Consider the following 23,084-nt stretch of genomic DNA (forward strand, 5'->3'; position numbering starts at 1 on the left):
AACATTATCTTACCAGAAATAGTCTAAGTCTATACCCTGTAAGCTTCTCAACGCTTTTTCTTTACTTTGGAAAAATGTCCCTCACCGCGCGGGATAAAACAAATGCAAACTCACTTCATCTGCTTTCACAGACGCCACTTCCAGTTCCTTCTCCTTCACGGCGAGGTCCTGCGAGAGCTTCGCAACCGATTCGCTTGCCTCCATGAGCTTGTCGAGACCTTTACAAACGCACATATGTACACGCTTGCTGAGTCTATGAATACCTCTCCATCAAATATTTATCCAACACTTACTACTTACAAGGCACCACAGAACTACTATAACAAACACCAGGTAATTAGTTACGGACAAAGGCTTTAAAAATGCCCATATCCTAGGAGCAACAATCCTGGCCATATTTCTGAGAGCTTCAGCAGGGGGTGAAGGAAATCGCTCTGGTGGAAGAATATCATCTGGCCACACCGAAGGGAAGTCCCAGGGCCGCACCGAGAACGTCAGTCATTGGACTTGCCTGACAGACATCAGTCGAGAAACGTGCTTGACAAACCCACGCTCCCCTGGGCCTTGCAAACACTTTGTGGCTGTCATTTTTTTTTTTCCTTTGAATCCTATTGCCACAGAGATGGCAAATGAGACACATCATCTGGTAACGTTTTTGTTGTCCTCTTCACTATAAAAACAAAAATAACCGCTAAAATCTGTGCGCCTGGCTCTGTGGCTTTCAACGCTGGAGAGGACAACAACCAGCCAGCTTTCTCACGTTCCAGCTGGGTTCTAGGCAGAGGTGTTCAGTGAATGTTTAGCATCTGGTCTCTTGACGGGGGAGGGGAAGCACTCATTTGTATATTTTCGGTGTCCATGGTGTAAATACTCCCACGTGGCCGGTTTCAAGCTACCGAGAGATTCTCAGTGGCACGCTGTGATATTTCTACCATGCAGGTAGAATGGATATAACCTCAAGAACAATAATAATAGCAAAACAGAGTAAAAATAACTCAGAAGTGAGACGTTTTGAGTAGTTTTTGCCTTCACTTTTAATATACTTTATTTAATTGTGAGTTAATGTAATTTAATTTTAATAAAGGCTGTGTTTAACAACCAGATCATACAATACCTAACTAACCCTGGCTCCTGTGAGCCAGCACATGGGCTCAGCACAGAGCTGGTCCTGAGCATCACGCAGAGCCGCTGCGGGAAGGTGAGGGCGAGGACAGCGAGGAGCTTTCTCCCGCTGCTCCCAGCATCACTTAACTTCCCGCCCTTGAACTTAGTTAGGCTCTGGGACCCGGTTTTGTGTAGGAGAAATAAAAGGACAGCACTAAGGTATTTTGGAGTGTTTGGGTCAGATGCTTTCTGGACCTATAATAATTCCAATTTCTACTTTTTCTACTTCTATATACTGAACACTCAGAAAACCATCACTCAAGTAAATTCTCTCTTTTTGTTTTTGTTTGTTGCTGTTTTGCCTTTTCCTTTGTTAGAAGTTTGAGAAGCATTAACTTCACCAAGTTTATACAAATTGAAGGACATTGCAATGAAACCGGAAACTGAAATTGTGGTCAGTTCCCAAGAGCTGGCTGTTCCCCAAGTGACCATGGTCACTCACTGCCCAACCGGTGGACCCGGAGTTGAAGGGGGGGGGGGGGAGGAATGGTTCTAGAAAAAAACAGGCCACCTGCTTGGATTTCCTTCCGCCCAGTTCTTGACAGCAAATACTCCGTTCCTAACAATGAAGTCCGTATTTCATTTTCAATCACAGCAGCATCCGCCAAACAAAAGATTAGGATCCCTATCAAACAAGCCCGTACAGATCCCATGCTGCTTACCAATATTCATCCGTTCAGCCTGCTCATTAATAAATTTCACCTTTTCCGTGTAAATGTTTTTATAACCGTTTATAAACGAGAGGTAAGACTTGGGAGTCACGTGCGCTCTCCGGCGGTATCTGAAAGGGAGACACAGAGTGAGCTCGTCTCTGCATCCCCTGGCTGCCACACAGGTCGGAGCCCCTGCTCTTCCCACAGGAAATCGGGGCAAGTCCCGAGAGTGAGTCACTGGCAGGGAGGCAGGGATTGTGAATGGTTTCCCTGGAGATGAGATGGTGAGACCATTAAATATCTATCTGGACTTTTTCGGGGTCTTTCACTCCTCCCTTACCCGACTCTGGGCTTGTTTCCTCGTCTGGGAAACTGAGAGAGAGAAAAATCACTGCTCTATACCTGCCAGAATTTTGTGAAGATAAAAAATATATAAATGCACTTTGCAAACTTTAAGACTCTGTGCAGATATCAGGGATAAGTGAGGTGGTTGAAGTGAATTTGTACGGCGGGCTGTTTTCACTCGACTGATACAGGCTGCACACCCCTTCACAGCTGGGCAGCAGCTGGTGGGCCCCCAGAGGCGAACACCCGCACTCCCTGGGCAGCCCTTAAAATCAAAGCAGCCACGTTTGATTCAACACTCACCTCCTTATGGGCTTCAGCAAAGTAATTATATTTAACAATAGAAATAAATACAAATAATAATTTTACACGGAAGAAACTCAAGTCAGAGAAGAACTCCACACATACATAAAATCATTTTTAGATTAATTTTGCGCTTTGGTCATTCAGGAGATTTTTAACATTAAAAGTATTTTAAGAACTTGGCCTATAGATGTCTATCGTTACAGTGTTATGAAAATATTACATTCAGGATAAACTTCTACCACCTGAGAGGATATGACAAATACACCAAGTTTTTCAAACATAGACAGAGGTGTTTGCAGCTATCTGAAGGTGAGGATGTCTCTCTACAGGTAACAGCAGCAGGAGGAGTTCAAATGAGGTCGAAGGAACATCTTCCTAACAGTAAGAATGAATGCACACAAACTCACCAGAAGATCATCTACAACTGGCTGTTCAGGAGGGGTGGTCTAGGTAGAGTTTCTCATACCCTTTGTGAGACAGGGACCCCCTGGAAAATCAGTGAGATGGAACCCAGAGTCCTTCTGCAGAAGAACAGACATGGTCTTTCTGGCGGGTCCAGCACCCCTGTAGCCCACACCGTAACCCTGAGGGAGAAGCCCACTGCTCCAGAAGTGCAGGCTGGCCCAGCGGCATTCACATCTGTCAGTCGTATGCAGAGACTATCGTGCTGGGGGGAGGGAGGTGTATTTCTAAACTGTTGACACCAGCTTTCACATATGAACACCATCGCTGCTGTTAGTGCGTAGCTTCTCCTACAGTCAATTACAATTTTGTTTCATAATTATTTGGCCTAAAAACATGATGAAACAGGCATCACTTGATCAGACTAAGTGATGCAAATACAAAACCTAAGTGTTCCTGTAACAGAAGGCAGTGATGAAACTTTAAAGCAGCGCCCTTCTTTAATCACAATAAATAATGCATTTGAACAAGAAACTAATTTTAAATGGCTAGTGATGAATAGTTATTTCTGAAAAAAAAAATTAAGTACACAAAATAAAGTGATTCATTAAGCATGTGTTACTTTGAGGCCTAGAAGGAAGGAGGTACTTGAATATGGACACTAGTTAATTTTTAAAGCTTGTTTTTTACTACCCTTTACATAATCACTAGAAAATCAAAGCAAGAAAAAATGTAAGAGCCGCTGGGACCCTGAGCTCAGCCAGCGCGAGCCCTTTCCCGGACGTTCCAGGCGATTCCTCCCAGGCGTGACCTTCGTGGTCCTGCAGCTCTCGTGCGTATGCAATGTCACCTACCTCTGGAAATAACTCTCACAGTTCTCCGAAACCATGTCATGGAAGAGGCCCATCGTCTCCACAACTTGTCTTTTGGTGTCAGCGGAGCAGACGATATTATAGCCTGAAAGGAAGTAGGAGGCCACGGCGACCAGCGCCTCCCTGGGCCAGCGACTGAACCAGTCCATGGTGCAACCTGATATCAAGCCAGGAAATTTCAAAGACCGGGCGCGGAACTTCTCGCCAACCTATCACAGCAAAGTCGGAAGCATTAGAGACACAAGCAGATTATCACTCGGCTAGAGAGAGTCATGTGTGTGCATGCTGAGTCAGTGGTGTGACATCACAATCTTTTAAAACTCTTGGGCTGCATTAATAGTGTCCAACCAGGGGGGGCAAGGGCATGAATGGGAAGGGGGGCAAGGGGGGATAAGTACACATATGTAATACCTTAATCAATAATAAAAAAATCTTAAAAACATAGATAAAATGTCCAGATGAAGGGAGGTTATATTTCCACACTCTTCCCATTTCTAAAACTACATCTGCATTCTTGGATTCCATTCTAGGATCTACCTCGTAAGAGTACGAGGAAACTGACAGAGAGGCGAGCAGGACATGAAAGGCCTGGACCTCAGAGCAACTGGGAATAGCAGAAGGAACAGGAGGTGTTTGATCTAAAAAGGAAACAATTTAGGGAGTCTGCAAAAACTTTCTCCAAATATGAGGAGCTGTGTGTGGGAGAGGGTCGGGATCACTTTACAGGACAGAAACAGCATCACGGGGGAGAAGACAGACCAAATTCAGTTGATTGTAAAGAAGACCTTCTGGCTATTACATTATCTAGAAATGAAGCAGCTGCCTTGTAAATTAGTGAGCTCCCCCCCCCCCTCCCCAGCAGAGCTGACCAACAGAACTGTCTGGGGAGATGGACATTTTCAGTAAGTGCTGTCCAGCATGGTCACCACCAGCCACGTGCAGCTATTGAGCATCTGAAATGGGGCAAGTAGGACAAAAAAATGGATTTTTATTTTCACTTCATTTTAATTAATCAACATGTAAATAGCCATACGTGTCCACTGGCTACTATGTGGACAGTGCAGTGAGCTACAGATGTCCAAACGTACATCAGGGACATTCTAGCTGGCGTGTCTGGATTGGAGGTAGAGCTGGACAAGATTACACCACCACATCCCTTCCAAGTCAAATCATCTATGTCTTTAGGTGATGAAAGTTGTAGCCTATGCAATCATTTCTCATGAGATGAAATCTTAAATTATTACACTCTGTTATGAGATTTTGGTCCATGGAGATTGGTCGGTAGTAAAGGGTTAACTTTATTTCAATGTAACAAATGTTAGATTCCGAGCCAATCATCTCATCAGAGAAGGTAAACAAACTGCCTAAACACATTTAGACCAGTAGCTCCTCCCACGTGGACATAACCGCAGAAGCACTCACGGGAGAGAAGCAGAGCACCACATGCAAGTTCCTCCTGGACCGCGTGATGAAGTACTCGTACAGATTGTCGAAGGTGGGAGGGTGGCGCGGCAGCTCCTTTTTCATCACCCCTATCAGGCCCTGGGTGATCTCGTCCATCTCATCCCGTGCAAACAAGTTGGAGATCTTCAAGGAATGGACAGACAGTGCTCTGCACTTTCAGCGTTCCCACGGCCAGTTCACTGCCAGAGTCTGGTCCTCTTCCCCTCCCCCCACCCCCTTCATGTCGTCTTTTTTTCGTATTTTCTTTCTGCATCTCCACAGTTACACTGTTGGTTTGCCAGAGATGGTCAAGAGTACAACTATTTATTGAGCAGATTGAGCTGTTTAACCAGGAGCAAATTATGTTTCCCTTTGTCCAAATAGCTATCACTAAAACTCGCTCTCTCCGCCACGGTGATCATGCCTTTAACATGTCCAGTGTTGCCCTCTGTTCCCTGAGTCACTGTCAAGTCTCAATTCTGGCCCCAAGCTGGTTAACCAGCTCATCGCCAGCCAGCATCCACAGACACCAGAGCACAGGGAAGCGTGAACAGCGCAGCCTGATGTTAGGAAGGGTGTGCGCGAGGGGCTGGCTTCTGGGACCCTGGCTTCGAAATGTCTCCCCCATTGCTAACTGATAGGTTGTTCCACTGCACCCAAACTATTGATGCCAACCCTGGGATAGACGGTGAACATCTGCGTTCCTTCCGGGAGTCTGTGACTTGGGCACCCGTGGCTGGGCAGGGAGTGACTACTTGGCCAGCGCCAATGACAGCATTGGCCTCTGAGCCCCAGACAGGCTCCCTGAAGGACAGCGCGTGTGGGTGGCTCTTTGCTGCTGCAGGAGAAGCACACCCAATGGCCCTCTGGCGGGAACAGAGACAGCCTGCACGTGGATTTCTCCAGATCCACCCAAAGTGTCTTTGTCTTTACTGATCTGGCCGTGACTCCCTACTGTGTTGCTTTCATAAATGTGATGCACAAGTCCTGCTAATGAAGTACCACGCGTGAGAGGGGTCATGATGGTGCTGATAAAGTAGGATCAGAAGCGGTTATATTTTCACACTCTTACAGCTCACGGAACCCTTCCAACCCTTCTCGTCCTATTAGGGAAGGAGGTGGGTGGGTGGGTGGATAGATAGATACTTTGCTACTCCTGAAATAAATTATAGGATCACACTGGAGACTAAAGAGATAACTAAGCAATCGTATTTAAAATGGAACAAAGCACACACAAAAATCTCGAGATAGGCAGCATTAATTTCACAGGAACTTCAAAAAAACTGACCAAATCTCATATGTTAATCACTTCTAAAATGAAAAACGTGTAATCATCGGCCTCACTTGCTAACGGTTGCTGAAGGGTCACTGCTTTTTCTATTCAAATATAATGTACATTTAAAAAACATGAGTTTTTTTCCTCTACTTTTGAGACCTACCTCCCCTGAAGACAGCAGGTTGTTAAGATATTCTAGAAATGCCTCATCTTTTATTTCATTGTCAGTAAAGATGAAGGTGATGCCTTTTCCTTCAGCCCCCGCAACTTTGTATAAAAATTTTAAGTCATCTGTTAGGTTACTCACATTATAAGACCTAAAAATAGAAGTGGTAAAAAAAATTAAAATTACAACATATATAGTCATAATTTACCTCAAAATTCAATAAAGCCCATGATGATTAGAGCATAAATCTGCACCTGCTGCAAGAGATATTAAGTAACAATGTCCACTAAAAACACAGAGATTAGCCTGGCCATCCTGGCTCAGCGATTGAGCGTCAACCTATGAACCAGGAGGTCACAGTTAAATTCCCGGTCAGGGCACATGCCTGGTTGCGGGCTGGATCCCAGTAGGGGGTGTACAGGAGGCAGCCGATCAATGATTCTCTTTCATCGAAGTTTCTATCTCCCTCTCCCTTCCTCTCTTTCTAAAAATCAATCAAAATATATATTCTTAAAACCACAGAGATTAGCATGAAATAGCTGTATGTTACGGTTCCAAACACACGTTCTATTTAACTTAAGAAGTGAGGACTGGGGACCTGACGATCAGTGACTCACGAAGAATAACTGGGACAGGGAAATGAACTTTCATATGTGATATGAGAACAGTCCTCAGCAACAGATTTTGCCTGAGGGCGAATAGGTATTGCATCTAAAACAAATTTGAAACTTGGATGAGTTTGGACTGATAAAAACAGTAAAGATAAATTATAAATAAAATTAGTGACAAAGGATACATAGTGGTAATTTGTGCATCTTGCTGAGTGGCTAGATGCAGAAAAAGCCTACAGAAAAGATGCATTATGCAATGTGATATCAATAACAGAAATGCCATCGTTGTGTGGTTACAGATTATGAAAAGAAGACCTTGGTCTCTGTTTTCCTGTTTCCGCTGTTTCCTACTAAATGTGTGTGCTGCCAGAGCTGGTGTGAGTGTGAAAAGGAAGCAGACACTTTCTCGAGTGCGCATGTAAGTCTTCATGAGTAAGCTGAAGACAAAGACCATAAGGAAACCTCACTTGAAGGCTGTTTTACAGTGCAAGGAACAGGGAGTTTCATGTGAGCCACGGGTGTACTGGGGAGACTATGGGCCTCGGAACCAGAAAGGCCTGGGTTCAAATCCCCTTTCTGCAGCTTAAGGAACGTTCCTTCACATTCCTCAGCCCCATTTCCTCATCTGAAAAACGAAGGGAATACCTATTTGAAAAGGTTGTTGTGGGCATTAGAGATGATGTAGCTTAAGTGAACCTAGATGAACAAGGAGCTGATTTTTACACTGGGAGCATCAGCTAGCTGCCCTCCGCTGAGGGTAAAGAGTCTTTGAGACCCGGCTATGCCAGAGGCCAATCTCGACAGGCTTTGTTTTCCTGACCCACCAGCACCCACCAGCAGTGCATTGCCACATGATGTTTGAACTATCAGTGAAGTCTGTTTTGAAATGAAATAGAATGTATTTGAAAATAGAATTCAACTGTTTTCATTGGCAAGAGAAATTCCATCAAACAGAGAACATACATTCCTTTAAAATAAATCCCAAGATGGAAATTCATTCAAGAGATGCTTTGCTGAGATGCCGCGGCGCCTGTGGGCAGAGCCCAGCCACACCTTCCTGCAGGGGCGCCGTGCGGGTGCTGCTCTCAGACGCTCTCTGATTGGCCAGTCTCTGAATGGCCCAGGCATTGAGGTCTCAGAGCCACTTGCTGTTTTTGTTTGTTTGCATGTGTGTGTGTGTGTGTGTGTGTGTGTGTGTGTGTGTGTTTTAATGTTTTTCATTGATTTCTTAGAGAGAGAGGGAAGGAGAGGGAGAGAGAGTCTTTTAATTAAATGGACTGTTATGTATTGTTTTTGTGATATAAGGACACATTCACAACACACCCCTCTCTAGGTCCTGACCCCTCTCCTCTCGTTTCTTTCATAGCTAAGCTTCTTGAGGAGTTTCTAAACTTGTCTCTGCTTCTTCACTTCTTTAAAGCAACATGGCTTCTGCACCATCCATTCCACTGAGAGTTGTGGGTTTTTTAAAAATATTTTTATTGATTTCAGAGGGAAAGGAGAGGGAGAGAGAGAGGAACACCAATGATGAAAAAGAATCATTAATTGGCTGCCTCCTGTACGCCAACCACTGGGGATCAAGCCCGCAACCCAGGCATGTGCCCTGACTTGGAATCGAACCCCGACCTCCTGGTTCATAGGTAGACACTCAACACCAGCTGAGCTCCACTGAGAGTTTTGACACGGTGACTGTTAGATACCACTTTTGATACCCCAGAGAAATTAACTATAGAAAAACATATTGCCTGGTTTTACATTATCTTACCTGGTTAATGTTATCTGGAATATCTGATACCCGGCTATGAAAGAGGCCAATCTCGACAGACTTTGTTTTCCTGACCCACCAACACCCACCAGCAGTGCATTTCCACATGATGTTCGAACTATTCGTGAAATCTGTTTTGAAATAAAACAGCATTTATCTGAAAATAGAATTTAACCATTTTCCTATCCTTGCACTAAATGGGTCCAAGATTTGACCATATACTGCCAGGCTATATTAAACCTTTTCCTTTTATGATATATCTCAGAATGTAAAAAATTAAAGTTCGTGTTGATTTTGATTCAAATTATTTCCCTGCCCATCTATATTTTCATCATGAAAAACAGACCAAATTATCTTTCCTGTCCTGTTTTAAAACTATTCTGTGTGTGTGTGTGTGTGTGTGTGTGTGTGTATGTGTGTGTGATTTTTTTATTTTTTTTTACTTTTCAAACGAATGGATGGTGGAGCTGCGTTTGCCTATCTGCACAAAGTGTGGACTCATTGGCTTATTACTCACCAGTCTAACACCTGACTTACTAACAGCTAGCTCTACCACAAATACTACCTCTATCTTATCTCTCCCAAAGAAGATTCTTCAAAAGTATCAGAATTCTACTTGCAATGGGGGCAGAAAGCATTTGTAGAAGGATGAGAGAAACAGTCTTTCTAGTGTTGTGCTGCTTTTCTGTGGTTGATTTCTTCAGTGAGGATAAGTGGTTCAGGTCTAATGCAGGCCAATGGAAGACACTGCTAAAAAGCTGCCTTTTACCTTACCGTCACCGCAAGGAAGAAAGTTTAGATGGATAACTAACTTCATTATCACCAGTAACAGTAATTTTCAGTGCAAGTCTATAGCTGTCAGATTAGTAATGTATTAATTCTATCATTATATTTGAAAATACGTTAATCCCTTATAGGTTTTGCACCTAGAACACAGTCCCAGGCCCCCAGGAACTAGCCACAGGAGTATTCGAGAATTACTTGTGAAACGAGAAACAGCCCTAGGACGTCTAGAAATTCACCAACTTTGCAGACAACAACTGTACAGTTGTTTGTATGGAAAATAATGCCGTAATGAATAAACAATAACACAAGAATAAACTCTGTTTCACATACTCACAACTGTAACCCTACTTTTGCCCCACCCTGTATGATAAACAGAGTTAAATGTTTCCTCTTTATCACCTTTCTACTCTGTGCTCTGACTCCTGGAGAAACTCCGTTTTGATCTACAAATTATACAAATAAACGACTGTTCTCTGTGGCCTCCCAGACTTGGACCAAACCACCCTTCTCCTCGGTGCTGCCTCTAGCTGGATTCTGCTTTTCCATCAGCCCTATATTCCCCCCTATCCCTTTCCCCATCAGTCGTCCCCTCATCTGTAATCCTGTCATGAGATGGACATTTTAAAAGCATCAACTTTTCCTCTACAAGGAACAGAATTCCCATTATGTCAAAATATGATTTAAGGAGGGAATATTTCTTCACAGGTTCTCCAGCATACTGTGTAGGAAGGTAAAACTGACTCAGTGTGTCCAAAGCTCTGAACACAAAACCCATCAATTTGCCCTGGAAAAAACGCCTTCTGTCATACGGGTGAATTCAAATAAGGGATTTCTAATTAAGCCTTTGTTTTCGGAGACAGTGAACGAGCCCAATTTAAGGACACTCTTCTATATGCTACCTGATACTATATATTTATTCTCTCAAGAGTTTTATCTGTGCAATTTACTAAGCTTTTACATGCTCTATTTATGTCAGTAAACAGTCCACAGTTAAAACCTTAATAAGATGAGTCATTGCATCTTTAAAAAAGACCAGATCAAGAGATGTTCCTCTAATGATTTCATTGAACTGTTTCTGGTAAAACTGGAGTTTTTCAGACAGGAATTCATAGGATGGCACCTGTGGTGAGAAGAGAGAAAAATATAGGTAAGGTCCAAAATTTACAAAAGTATCAATTGTAAAGACACTCCAAAGTAATTCCACATTTTTAAAACTTATTGCATTTCTAAAAATTTGTCATGGATTAGTTGACTTTTAATTATTTCCATTTTCAGGGGCCTGAAACCCAACTTTCCAATATGAAATTATTCCCGACTTTTGCCTTCAAAAACTGCAGCATCCACTCCTACCCATGGTAATGAAGGTTGGAATATAACAAATATTTTTTCTCAGTTTTTATTTGCTTTTTAATACTGTTTATGCATTTTTAAAAATATACAGAAGTTTCACATTCTTTATATAGTCAAATTGTTCTGAAATAAATATTCACGTATTTACTTTGCAAATTGTTTCTCCCCATTTATTTCTTGATCTACATGCACTCCAGACTTACTTCGCGGCCCTTTGGAGTCTTGTTTCAAACTTCATTAAACCCATGCATTAATTTAGGAAGCCTAATGAGTCATTTAATCAAGTAAAGTTTTATCATGTTCATTCCTAGGTATTTTACATATTTTTGCTATTGAATGAAATACTTTTATGCTACATTTTCCATCTTGTGATTGTTAGCAAGAGTTGGCAACTTTTTCTGTAAAGGGCAAGACAGTGAATATGGTAGGCTTTGTGGCCATGTGGTCTCTGGAGGCTACTCAGAGCTCCGCCCCTTTCCTGTGAAAGCTCTCAGACATTTATAAACAAGTGGGCATGGCAGTGTCCCAAAACCACTGTATTATGAACCCTGGTACCTCAAGTCCGTATAATTTTCACATTACACAATGCTATTATTCTTTTGCTTTTTCCCTACCCACTTAAGAATGTAAAAATCATTATTAGCTTGCAAATCTAACAAAACACAGGCAGTCGGCTGGATTTGGCCCATAGACTATAATTTGCTAACCTCTGGTATAGAGGACAGTTACTGAGTTTTATATTTATGTCATACTTGGTCATCTTACTGAACTCTTAGCACTTAAAAGAGATTTTAAATTCTCTTGGATTATATGAAGAGATAATCATATCATCTGCAAATAAAATGGTATTTTTTCCCCATCTGATAATTACATCTATTTTCTTTTTGCCATTTTGTTGCAGTGCCTACAACAAAACCAATCTATATATATAAAAGCCTAATCGACCATTATGACCGGTCGACCAAACGCTCAATGCAGGAGCTGCCCCCTGGTGGTCAGTGCGTTCCCACAGCCAACCTCCTGCAGTCCCTCCCTCCAGCCAGCCAACCTCCGCGGTCCCTCCCCCAGGCTGGCCAGCCTCAATTGGCCCCAATCAGGACTGGGCAAGACCACCCCAACAGCCTGATCACCAGCCAGGCCAAGGAACCCCACCCGTGCACGAATCCGTGCACTGAGCCTCTAGTACTAAATAATAGTGATAAGGTCAGGCATCCTAGTGATAAGATCAGGCATCAGGCACCTGACTTTCATGGGATAGCTGCTAAATTTAATTGAAAGAAATATTTTACACTTTGTGTATGATGACATGAATCACAACTCATGATTAATGTAGAAGTTACAGTGACTCCATGGCGAGGCTCCGTTACAGGGAGAAATTTCTAGTTAAGTGAGTGATCCTCAAAAAATTCTCTTTAAGGGTGAAAATAAATACCAGTTCATAGATTTTGGGCACTTCAAATAAAGTGTCTTCAGGTTCATCACCAGTCGGTTCAGGCATCTCACGGAGAAAATCTACAAAGTATGGCTCAGGATGAATATACGCTGTCACCTCCGAGTTGATATTTTCTTCAATTGCACGAATAATATGTGCATTGAACCACTGCTCGTCCTCGGGTGTTACAAATCTGCAAGAAGAGACCAGGAGTGAAAATACAAACATGGAGGCCTCTTTCCTCACTGAGCGTGGTTGCTACCTCTCTCCACCTCCTCTGGCCCCATCCCGCACCTCCATCACGTCAGAAAAGGGGAACACTGTGTTCTGCCTTCTGATAAGAAGGACCTAACCCATCGAACAGAGTTATAACATTGACAGTGTTACTTACAGAAAATACTGACGAGGAGAGTCCCTCCTTGACCAGACTTAGGCTCCTCTGAATACTTTATCCTCAGCTTTGGTACTTCCATGCCCTTCTTTGCATCACCCGATTTTAGCACAAATCTTGTTAAGTACATTTAGCCAGAATCCTCTACCCCCAATATCTGATCACACTCATGTGTGACCAAATTCCACATTCTCCTTCATCCCCCTGGGGTAACATCTGATCACCTGGCCTGCAAGAATCCTATTTAGGTCCATTTAGCCAGAATCCCCTTATACCTGAGGTTTCCTTTTGCTGATTTTCCACCTGCCGACCTCCCTGATCCTGTTACTTGCCTATAAACTCCCACTTTTTCCTTGTTGGGTTTGGAGTTGAGCCTCTGCCCCCTACCGCAAAGCCCCACAGCAGCAATCCCTCTCCCTGTCATGACAGTGGCTTTAACCAGTGTCATGAATAATTGTTTTGTTTAACAATACAAGTGAGTCAACTGGGTGAGGGCAAAGGTGCCTAAAACTTGCAATAAGAATGCAGAAGTGACGGTCAGTGTGGGCGGACGTCCTCTTTCTGGGTATGTGGACACAGTGCGTGAAGGCCCTTTTCAGACTGACAGTATCAGGGGGGAGAGAGGAGGGTGGTGACTAACACTGGACAAATGTCACCTGTGTGTGAGACACAGTGGTGGCCTTTGCAACTCTGTAAGACTGACATTACCCTCCACGTTTCACAGAGGGGGACACAGGCTCAGAAGGATGATTGGGTTTATGTACCAGATTTCACCCCAAAACTACACAGAGCTCCAATTTTTTTAGAAAATGTACATAACTAAAATTTGCCTTGGAATGTTATCAACTCTCTTATAATGTGGTCATTTAAAAAGATGTCCTGTTGAAGGTGGCACAGCAATCTTTTTAAGGCAACTAGCAGGTGGGAAACAGCATTGATGCTTCAGATGCCACAGAGAAAATTAAGACACTATCCCTTACTCCACTGAGTCACTCCTCCTTACTCCACTGATTCACTCCTCCCTACTCTACTGATTCACTACTCCTTACTCTACTGATTCACTACTCCTTACTCCACTGATTCACTCCTCCTTACTCCACTGAGTCACTCCTCCTTACCTTACTGATTCACTCCTCCTTACCCTACTGATTCACTCCTCCTTACTCCACTGATTCACTCCTCCCTACTCTACTGATTCACTCCTCCTTACCTTACTGATTCACTCCTCCTTACTCTACTGATTCACTACTCCTTACCTTACTGATTCACTCCTCCTTACTCTACTGATTCACTCCTCCTTACTCTACTGATTCACTACTCCTTACTCCACTGATTCACTACTCCTTACTCTACTGATTCACTCCTCCTTACTCTACTGATTCACTACTCCTTACTCCACTGATTCACTACTCCTTACTCTACTGATTCACTACTCCTTACTCCACTGATTCACTCCTCCTTACTCTACTGATTCACTCCTCCTTACTCTACTGATTCACTACTCCTTACTCCACTGATTCACTACTCCTTACTCTACTGATTCACTCCTCCTTACTCTACTGATTCACTACTCCTTACTCCACTGATTCACTACTCCTTACTCCACTGATTCACTACTCCTTACTCCACTGATTCACTACTCCTTACTCTACTGATTCACTCCTCCTTACTCTACTGATTCACTCCTCCTTACTCCACTGATTCACTACTCCTTACTCCACTGAGTCACTCCTCCTTACTCCACTGATTCACTCCTCCTTACTCTACTGATTCACTCCTCCTTACTCCACTGAGTCACTCCTCCTTACCTTACTGATTCACTCCTCCTTACCCTACTGATTCACTCCTCCTTACCCTACTGATTCACTCCTCCTTACTCCACTGATTCACTCCTCCCTACTCTACTGATTCACTCCTCCTTACCTTACTGATTCACTCCTCCTTACTCTACTGATTCACTCCTCCTTACCTTACTGATTCACTCCTCCTTACTCTACTGATTCACTCCTCCTTACTCTACTGATTCACTCCTCCTTACTCCACTGATTCACTACTCCTTACTCTACTGATTCACTACTCCTTACTCTACTGATTCACTTCTCCTTACTCTACTGATTCACTACACCCTGCTCTACTGATTTGAGCAGACATGCAGGAGTTAATCTATTGTATAAACTTTTTGTGTTGTTGTTAATCCTCACCAGAGATATTTTCCCATTGATTTTTAGAGAATGGAAGGGAGAGGGAGAGACACAAAGAAAGAAACATTAATGTGAGAAAGACACATGGATTGGTTGCCTCCCGCATGCGCCCTGACCAGGTCTGGAGACCAGGCTGGAGCCCGGGGCTGGGGACCGAGCCTGCAAGTGAGGTAAGATCCCTTGACCAGAATCATATCTGGGACCCGTCAGTCCACAGGCCGACACTATATCCAGGGAGCCAAACCATTGAGAGTGACTGTATAAACTTTGATATAGCACCTTGAACGCAGGCGCTGTGATACACACCTGTCTGCAATGACTCTGTTGCACTCGTGTTTAAAAAGTGACAGGAGAACAGAGATTGAATTACACTCCTCGGCTCTTACGTTTAACATCCCTTGCCAAATTCTGGAAAGATCTCGAAGATTGAAAATGTAATGAAATTTAGAAGGAGTTGGCAGCATCTTCACCTAGAGATAAAAAAAAAAGTGATACTCATTCACTTTTCAGATAAACTAAAAGTAGAACTGTTTTCAGAACTATTTTATTTCCCATAAATTAAATAGGCTGAGCATTAAACCAACGTTAAGTTTATATTTTCATCAGCGCTGATGGAGAAAACACATAAACCACCGTAGAATGTAAAGGAACATAAGCCCTTGAATGGGAGGGATTCAAGCATGACGCACGGGATGCAGATTGCAGCCCCTGTTCTACTTCCACTAGTTGGCTTTGAACAAGTCACTTCCCCTGACTTCTTAAGAATGATGTGAGTTGTGGGAATAAGCATTCCTGGTCATCATGAACCTCCTTAGTGTTCCTCGGAAATAGGTCCTAACAAAACACGGTGTGAGCTGGTCACCAGGTTCACTTCTCACGTCAACAATGACTATGTTCTGTAGACTGTCTGGTCAGGGGCCTTCATGAGTTTGTATTTCCACATGTATATCTGCATACTGAAACCTAAGTTCCACGCAGGGGACCCAGGCTCAGTCCACAGGCTTTCATATGTCTGCACACCTGGAATAAATCGGCAGGCTAGTCTGATGTGCAGCTGTTAGTACTAGGTGGTATTCCTGGGTTTTGTTTGTTTGTTTGAACACTAATTTACTTAGTATTCCTACCAACTTGTAGAATCTAAACAGGCACAGCTGTAACCATGCCCAGGTGGGGATGAACTTGAGGTGTAGCAGGTATGGAGGGCACTGCTCGCCATGAGGAGAGTGTATTGATATCATCAGCATTGCTTTCCAAAGCGAAGCTATAATCCCGGAGAAACAGAGCAGACTCCACAGGTTGAGCTCAGGAGCATCCGTTTCCTTCCACTCCCTCTTGGAATGATTCCTCTCTTTGTTGAACTAGTCCCCCATCGAGTTTGGAGAGCGATTTTCACAGGCTCATTCACAGTGGAAGTTAAAAACAGCAGGCAGCAAAGGAGAGAGAAAGAAGAGAAGTGTTCTTTCCCTCTTTGCTCAGTTCCATGCCGAGCTAAAATGTAAATCATACACTTACGTTACAAATATGCAAAAATAAAGGGACAAGGCCATGAGAATGCTGCTTTTCCTTCTTTGCTGTAAAACAGCCATCAGCAACTGGAGCAGCCATTAAAGAGGATTAGGTAAGTGCCTTTCGTTCCCTCTGCTGCTCATTTATTAACCTGCTTCTTTCCTTCTCTTCTAGTATTTCCCTTTAATTTCTGCCAACTCCCTTCTTTTTGGACCTGCTTCTCCTTTAGAGCTATGTTAAACAATATGAAGGTGAAGCGATGTACAGCGAGTGGATTAAAAGTGTGTTTTGTGAAGACGGGTGATTTGAAAAAATATAGATAAAGAAGGCTGTTTATCTGGGGGTGGGCAGAGGAGGAAAACTTACTTATTTTTTCAATGACGATGTTTGAGCACCTCCCACTGCCCTGGGAAGACACCCAGTAAACGAGACCGCTAGGTCTGCTGCCCTCAGGGAGCTTCCGATCTAGTGGGAAGCTGACAATACGTAGGAAATAAGCATGTTGATAAGACAATAATGCTATAAATCATGGTTAGAAACAATGGAGTCCGGGACAGAGCACGCCTGAGATGAGGCCACGGACAGGCCCTCTGGAGGAAATGATCCAGGAAAGGAAGGTCAGAAGGATGTGAATCAGTCACATGAAGTGGCCTGGATCCGAGGTGGAGAAAGGCGTCGTGGCTGGAGCAGAGTGTGGGAGGGAGATGGGTGAGCAGGGCCAGCTCAGGGCGAGGGCACAGCCCTAGCAAGGTGGTGGCTCTCGCTGTGAATGTGACTGGGAACCTACTAGTGCTTTTAAGGAGGAGGGACGCTCTCTAGGTTACTTCCTGTAAAGGTGTTTCAGGACCGTGGCAGAACAGACTCAGGAGGGCAGAAAGCAAGCAAGGAGGCTGGCTGGGAAGGTGCTGCGTGGTCGGGCAGGTGATGGAAGCCCCCATCAGGGTTCACAGTGAGGTGGCTCTAAGCTCTCAGCGTGGGGCACATTGTGAAAGCAGGTACTGAGACTTGCGGACCGGCTGGAATCAGGGGATGGGAAAGACAAGTCAAGGTTGGCCCAGTTTTCAGCCCGAGGAGCAGGACAGTTGTTGCTGGTAACTGAGATGCAGAAGTCTGGGAAGGGTCACATTCAAGGACAATCAAGAGTTCTGTTCGGGCATGCTAACTGTGAGATGGTTGTTAGATATCAAAATGGTGACGTCCACCAAGCAGTTAGAAACAGGTCTGGAGCCGAGCAGCGAGGCTGGGATGCAGGTCCTGATTTTGATGCCATTGGCACAGAAAGGTGTTCCGAGCCCTGAGGCCAGATGAGATTTGGGGTAAAAAGACTGAGACAGAGCCCTAGTCGGTTGAGTTCAGTGGATAGAGCATTGGCCTGTGGGCCGAAGGGTCCCTAGTCGGTTGAGCTCAGTGGATAGAGCATTGACCTGTAGACTGAAGGGTCCCAGGTTCAATTCCGGTCAAGGGCACATGCCTGGGTTGCGGGCTCGATCCCGTGCAGAAGGCAGCCAATCAATGACTCTCTCTCATCATTGATGTTTCTATCTCTCTCTCCCTCTTCCTTCCTCTCTGAAATCAATAAAAATATATCTTAAAAAATACTGAGACAGAAACCATGTCCAGCATCCAGATCAAGGGCACGCCAGTACTTAGAGGGGGTGGAGAAGGGGCTTAGAAAGGTAACCAATGACAGAGGATGAGCCCCCTCTGAGGCCGAGTGGAGAAAGTGTTTAGAGGGACCGTCTATGTCAAACGCTGCTGAAAGTCAAGTAAGAGGAAGAAGAAATCAGCCTTTAGATTTGGCAACAGCGAGTTCTTGGGTGTTTTTATCTCAGACCTACACTTAATTGCTTTTTCATAAGTCTGCCTTAAGCCATCTGCTGACAGGCACAGGTCTGCTGAGCTTTACCTAGGGCACTGACTTGTGTATTAAAATCTAGCCTATTTTTAAGTACATTTCCATCCATTTACTAACTCATGCTCCACCTCTGAGGAACACACACGTTTTGGTTAGCTAAGAATATCTGGAAATCCAAGTATCCACTCAGTCAGCAAATATCTGGGTCTGGCATAGTTTGATCAGAGGGGAGGGGTCGTGTCTAGGAGGAAGACAGACATACAGAGAGTTACAAATCAAAGTAACAAGTGGAAAAGCAGTGTTTTCATTTCAGCAAAATTCTACTTCCTCCTGGGTGTCATATCTGGTTCATAGCAACACCTCATCCATATGGAAAGCATCATTCCATCAGCATACGCGCTGCCTGGGAGGAAAAGGCGCCCTAAATCTCTCTGAGCACCTCGTTTGTCTTGCACAAAACGGCATTACCACATGTAATGTGGTGATAACTTCGCGGGCCACACACGAGAACTAGGCTGGAACACACTTGACGTGTTTTTATGATTGACCACAGACGACGGTACCTTAGTCCACTGCCACAGCACTCTGCCCGCGGAAACTAGACTTGAAATCATCTCACATATTTCAGGTTTGAACCTTCTGCAGGGATCAAAGTATCCGCAGCCAATCACTCCTGAAAAACAACACACACACACAAGATTAAAGGTGCAAGCTCATTAAAAGGTTATAAGGTGCATGTTTATCCCTGAGAATAAATCATTACAAGACTGACTAGGCGGTGTTAAGAATTTCTCAACGACGTCAACAGCGGGCCTGGGAAGCTTAGTAGGCTGTGCTGAGCATTGTATATGGATTAGCTCATTTAACCCTCCTAACATCCTCTGAGAAAGAATTCTCGGTCCCTCTCCTGACGCCAGTGGAGCTACTATGTGAGACAGATTCTTCCCATTTTAATATGGGTTTAGGACTTGCCCACAGTCACACGGCCTGCGTGTGGGCGAGTCTGAGATTTGAACCCACGTAGCCTGGCTCAGAGCCTGTAGCACAGCACTCATCCTGGGGCGGAGGAAGCTGGCAAAGGACTTAGAGACCACTCCCTCATGCTGCAGGGCAGCAGCCCAGGCCCAGGCAGGCGAAGCAATTGCTCACGGTCAGCAGAGAGGTTGTTGAAAGAAATGGATTCAGCACCCACATCTCCGGACCTGCAGTCAGTCAACACCCCGGCGTGGGCTGGTCCTCTCATGGTTCCCGGGACACACCCAGCACAGACAATGCGACATAACCGCCCTCGGGAAGGAGGCGTTGTAAGGTTAGAATGTTTGGGGTTCCGACTGCAAAAACAGGGTGCTCTATTCCCCCCAGTGAGATGGCACGCTGCGTGACATGCTCGGTGCTGAGCAGGGTATTTTCAGGGGAATATGAATGTGAATCGCTGCTCTGAGATTCGGAGCAGGTTGGGCGGTCGGGAGGCAACTAAAGGAACTGGGCTTCGTTCACGCAGCTCGAAGAAGAGAGCCTGGAGGGAACATGGAACTGTCCTCCGAAGTCACGGCCGCTGGCGCCAGAGGCCGGGAAGGCCCTGTGCTGCCTGAAATCCTCGGGTTCTGGGTCTCCAGCTTCCTGCGGGGCGCGTGTTCTGTGGGAAGCATGGGATCTGGAATCCAAAATCAGGATTAGCGCCACGCCTCTGCCCTGCACTAGCCACACGGCCCTGACTGGGCAGTTATTTCTCTCTTCCTGAGCCTCCATTTCTGGTTTGTTTCCACATGTAACTTGCAATATGAACCACATTGAAGAGTGTATCAACTAGTGTGACAACTGAGCAAATGCTCACATACCAACCTGAGAGACACCACATGGCCTGGGACACTAGAAGCCCTTTGTCCATCCCTATCCCTCCCCAAGGTAGCCACCATTCTGACGTGGCGAGAACCATAGCTAGCTTTGCTTTATGGCTTTGCTACTTATTTTTCTGAACTTTAACTTTTTTTAACCTTGATTTTTGAAACTTGATTTCATAGACTCATATATTCTTTGGTGACTTGCTTATTTTACTCAACATGCTACTTCTGAGCTTTGTCCATGTCGAAGCATGTAGCTGCATGTGCTCAGATTTGCTGCTGTGTGGCATTACACTGTGTGCCTATGCAGCAAGTTATTTATGCGATTTTATTGTCAATAAATATGGGGGTCACTTCAAGGCTTTTGCTGTCATGAACATTGTTCTGGGGCACAGATGCAAAAGCAATTACAGGTGGATGGAGGACTTAAATATGGAAGGTAAAGTTATACAATGCTTGGGGAAAAATACAGGAGACCGTCTGCATGACCTCTGGGTAGGAAAGAACTTCTCAAGTGAGACTCAGAGAGCACACACCGTAAAGGAAAACTATGGTAAACTGTTATACAGCTGGAAGTGGACCTGCTGGGGGGTGGCCAAGGTCTGCTTCACCAGAACCAACGTCTAATCACTCCCCACAGGGCTGGCGGCAAATTGCACGCCCAGTTGCTTCGCGTTCTCACCAATGCCTGATTTTATCAGAACTGTTCATTTTTTACAAATCTAGCGGGTATGATGTGGCATTTCCTTGGTGCTCTAAATTTGCATTTTCCTGAATATTAATGTTTATCACCTTTACATTTGTTTACTTGCTACTTGGTTACCTTTTCTTAAAGTACTGGTTTCTTATTGCCCATTTTTTTATTGGGTTGTTTGCTTTTCTCTTAATGATTCATAAGATTTCTTTAAATATTCAGAATACTAACTTTTTTTTGTTTTGTTATGTGGGTTGAAATTTTTTTTTCTTCCACTTGGATCTTGTTTTTTTCTTTCTCTATTAATGCTGCTTTTTAAAGGAACCAAAGTTCTTAAAGTAGTCAAATTTATCATCCTTTTCCTGTATGGCTTATGCTTTCTGGGTCTCATTTAAACAGTTCTTTCCTACAGAGAGGTCTTTCGGATATTCTCCTTTATTTCCTTCCAAATGTTTTATAAGCTTTGATGTTCATATTTAAATCTTTAATCTATCTGTATTGATTTTATGTTTAGTGTGAAGTAGGGGTCCAATTTCAATGATTTTCCCATAAGAATTACTAGATATCCCAGAACCACGCATTGAAAGTGCCTTTCCCTTCTGATCTACAGCACCTGCCATGTCAAATAATTAATGTCCACACATTCATGAGTCTGTTTCTCTTGTATGTCTTCACAAACATAATTTTTGATGGTATAGTTTAATTGAACTGAAATTTGGCACTAAAAAGTTCATTTTTATTAACATAGCAAAATGCTACATTTGACTTGGTATATTATGTTGTTAACCTATGATCAATGTGCAGTTACTCAGCCCAAATTCCTCTTATTAATCATGCCGAGAAACCCAAAGCACAAAGATTTGCTTATCTCTAAAGCCGACCTTCAACAAGGCTATTTCTAAATATGCCTGAGTCTTAACAGGGGCTATAAACATTCTTCTTAGTATTTACTCCCCTCTTTTCTGGTACTTAGCTCTCTGTTTCACATACTTAATCCCCACTTCAAACAGAGCCTTTTATCTCTTAAGTAAGGTTTTGCATGGTTTATGTCCATTATGTATGCAATTAAAAAATTAAACACCAAGAAGAGTCATACCAAAAATTTTGTCTATTGAAGCATTTGAAGGCAATGTGCAATTAAACACAGTAAATTGTCTTTTTAAACGTTGTGGAATGTCATTTCGACCCCCTCCAGGGTGGATCATTGCTGCTATGAGCTGTACATCAACAATAGTAGTGAAGTCTCCAGGCTTATCCAAGCTGTACATTCCTTCCATTTCCATCATTTGTCGCACAATCTCATTGGTTATCTGAAATGTTATACAGAACTACTTTAGTAACATATCGCTATCACATTCCTCCACAGCTCCTATAAAATTAGTACAGATGAGATTAAAAGAAAATATTCAACTCTTACCATGGAAGTGCTTGTAAATGTTAATGATCACCTTCAAGGTTACTCAATTTAACCCATCACCCATGAAATCTAAACCATAAGTTAAATGTGTCTGGTGCAAGTCCAATCTGCTCTTCATCACATTGATAAAACTAATTTCCAAATACACTTAAATGAATTGTAGAATATTTGGTACAATTACAATAGTACTCAGGTTGCAGGTTTTACTGTAGCTATCTTTCACACTCAAAATTCAACACTTCAAAATACTTACATCGGAATGTGGGACAGTTTTACTCCCGAACTTTCAAAATTATATGACTGAATGTTTGGGTTTGGGTTTTGCGTCCTCACCTTATCTTTCCTGCAACCTCTAACATTGCTAAAACTCCCTTCTTATTAAAAATGTTTCCTCTCTTGGTTTCAGAGACTCAGTTCTTTCCAGGTTCATCTAAAGACTTGGTAACATCCCAAGCACCATTTTCCACCCATCCCTCACATGTAACTGTTCCATAGGGCTCCATCCTCCTCTTCTCTTCCCACTGTTCAGAGGATGCCATCTCAACCCTATACCCGGAAGAGTCTCAACTATGGAACACCACCTCCAGGTTCCTTTCTAAGCCTCACAC

The 23,084-nt window shown here is 43.7% G+C and overlaps 1 protein-coding gene across 1 annotated transcript in view; it reads right to left on the minus strand.

Annotated features, from left to right (window-relative positions):
• Positions 1-23,084, minus strand: part of DNAH8 (dynein axonemal heavy chain 8) — a gene marked incomplete at its 3' end in the record, with an annotated part of 261,455 nt that overhangs the window by 85,847 nt on the left and 152,524 nt on the right. The window contains exons 53-63 of the mRNA XM_079779684.1: positions 22,156-22,369; positions 19,088-19,197; positions 15,470-15,633; positions 12,572-12,764; positions 10,787-10,909; positions 9,004-9,134; positions 6,625-6,778; positions 5,165-5,329; positions 3,725-3,951; positions 1,827-1,945; positions 115-218 (exon numbers count right to left, since the gene is read on the minus strand). Of these exons, the coding sequence (XP_079635810.1) occupies positions 115-218; positions 1,827-1,945; positions 3,725-3,951; positions 5,165-5,329; positions 6,625-6,778; positions 9,004-9,134; positions 10,787-10,909; positions 12,572-12,764; positions 15,470-15,633; positions 19,088-19,197; positions 22,156-22,369 (1,704 nt within the window). The remainder of the gene's footprint in view (positions 1-114; positions 219-1,826; positions 1,946-3,724; positions 3,952-5,164; positions 5,330-6,624; positions 6,779-9,003; positions 9,135-10,786; positions 10,910-12,571; positions 12,765-15,469; positions 15,634-19,087; positions 19,198-22,155; positions 22,370-23,084) is intronic.

Source organism: Cnephaeus nilssonii (assembly GCF_951640355.1).
Source record: "Cnephaeus nilssonii genome assembly, chromosome: 9".
NCBI classification, from domain to species: Eukaryota; Metazoa; Chordata; class Mammalia; order Chiroptera; family Vespertilionidae; genus Cnephaeus; species Cnephaeus nilssonii.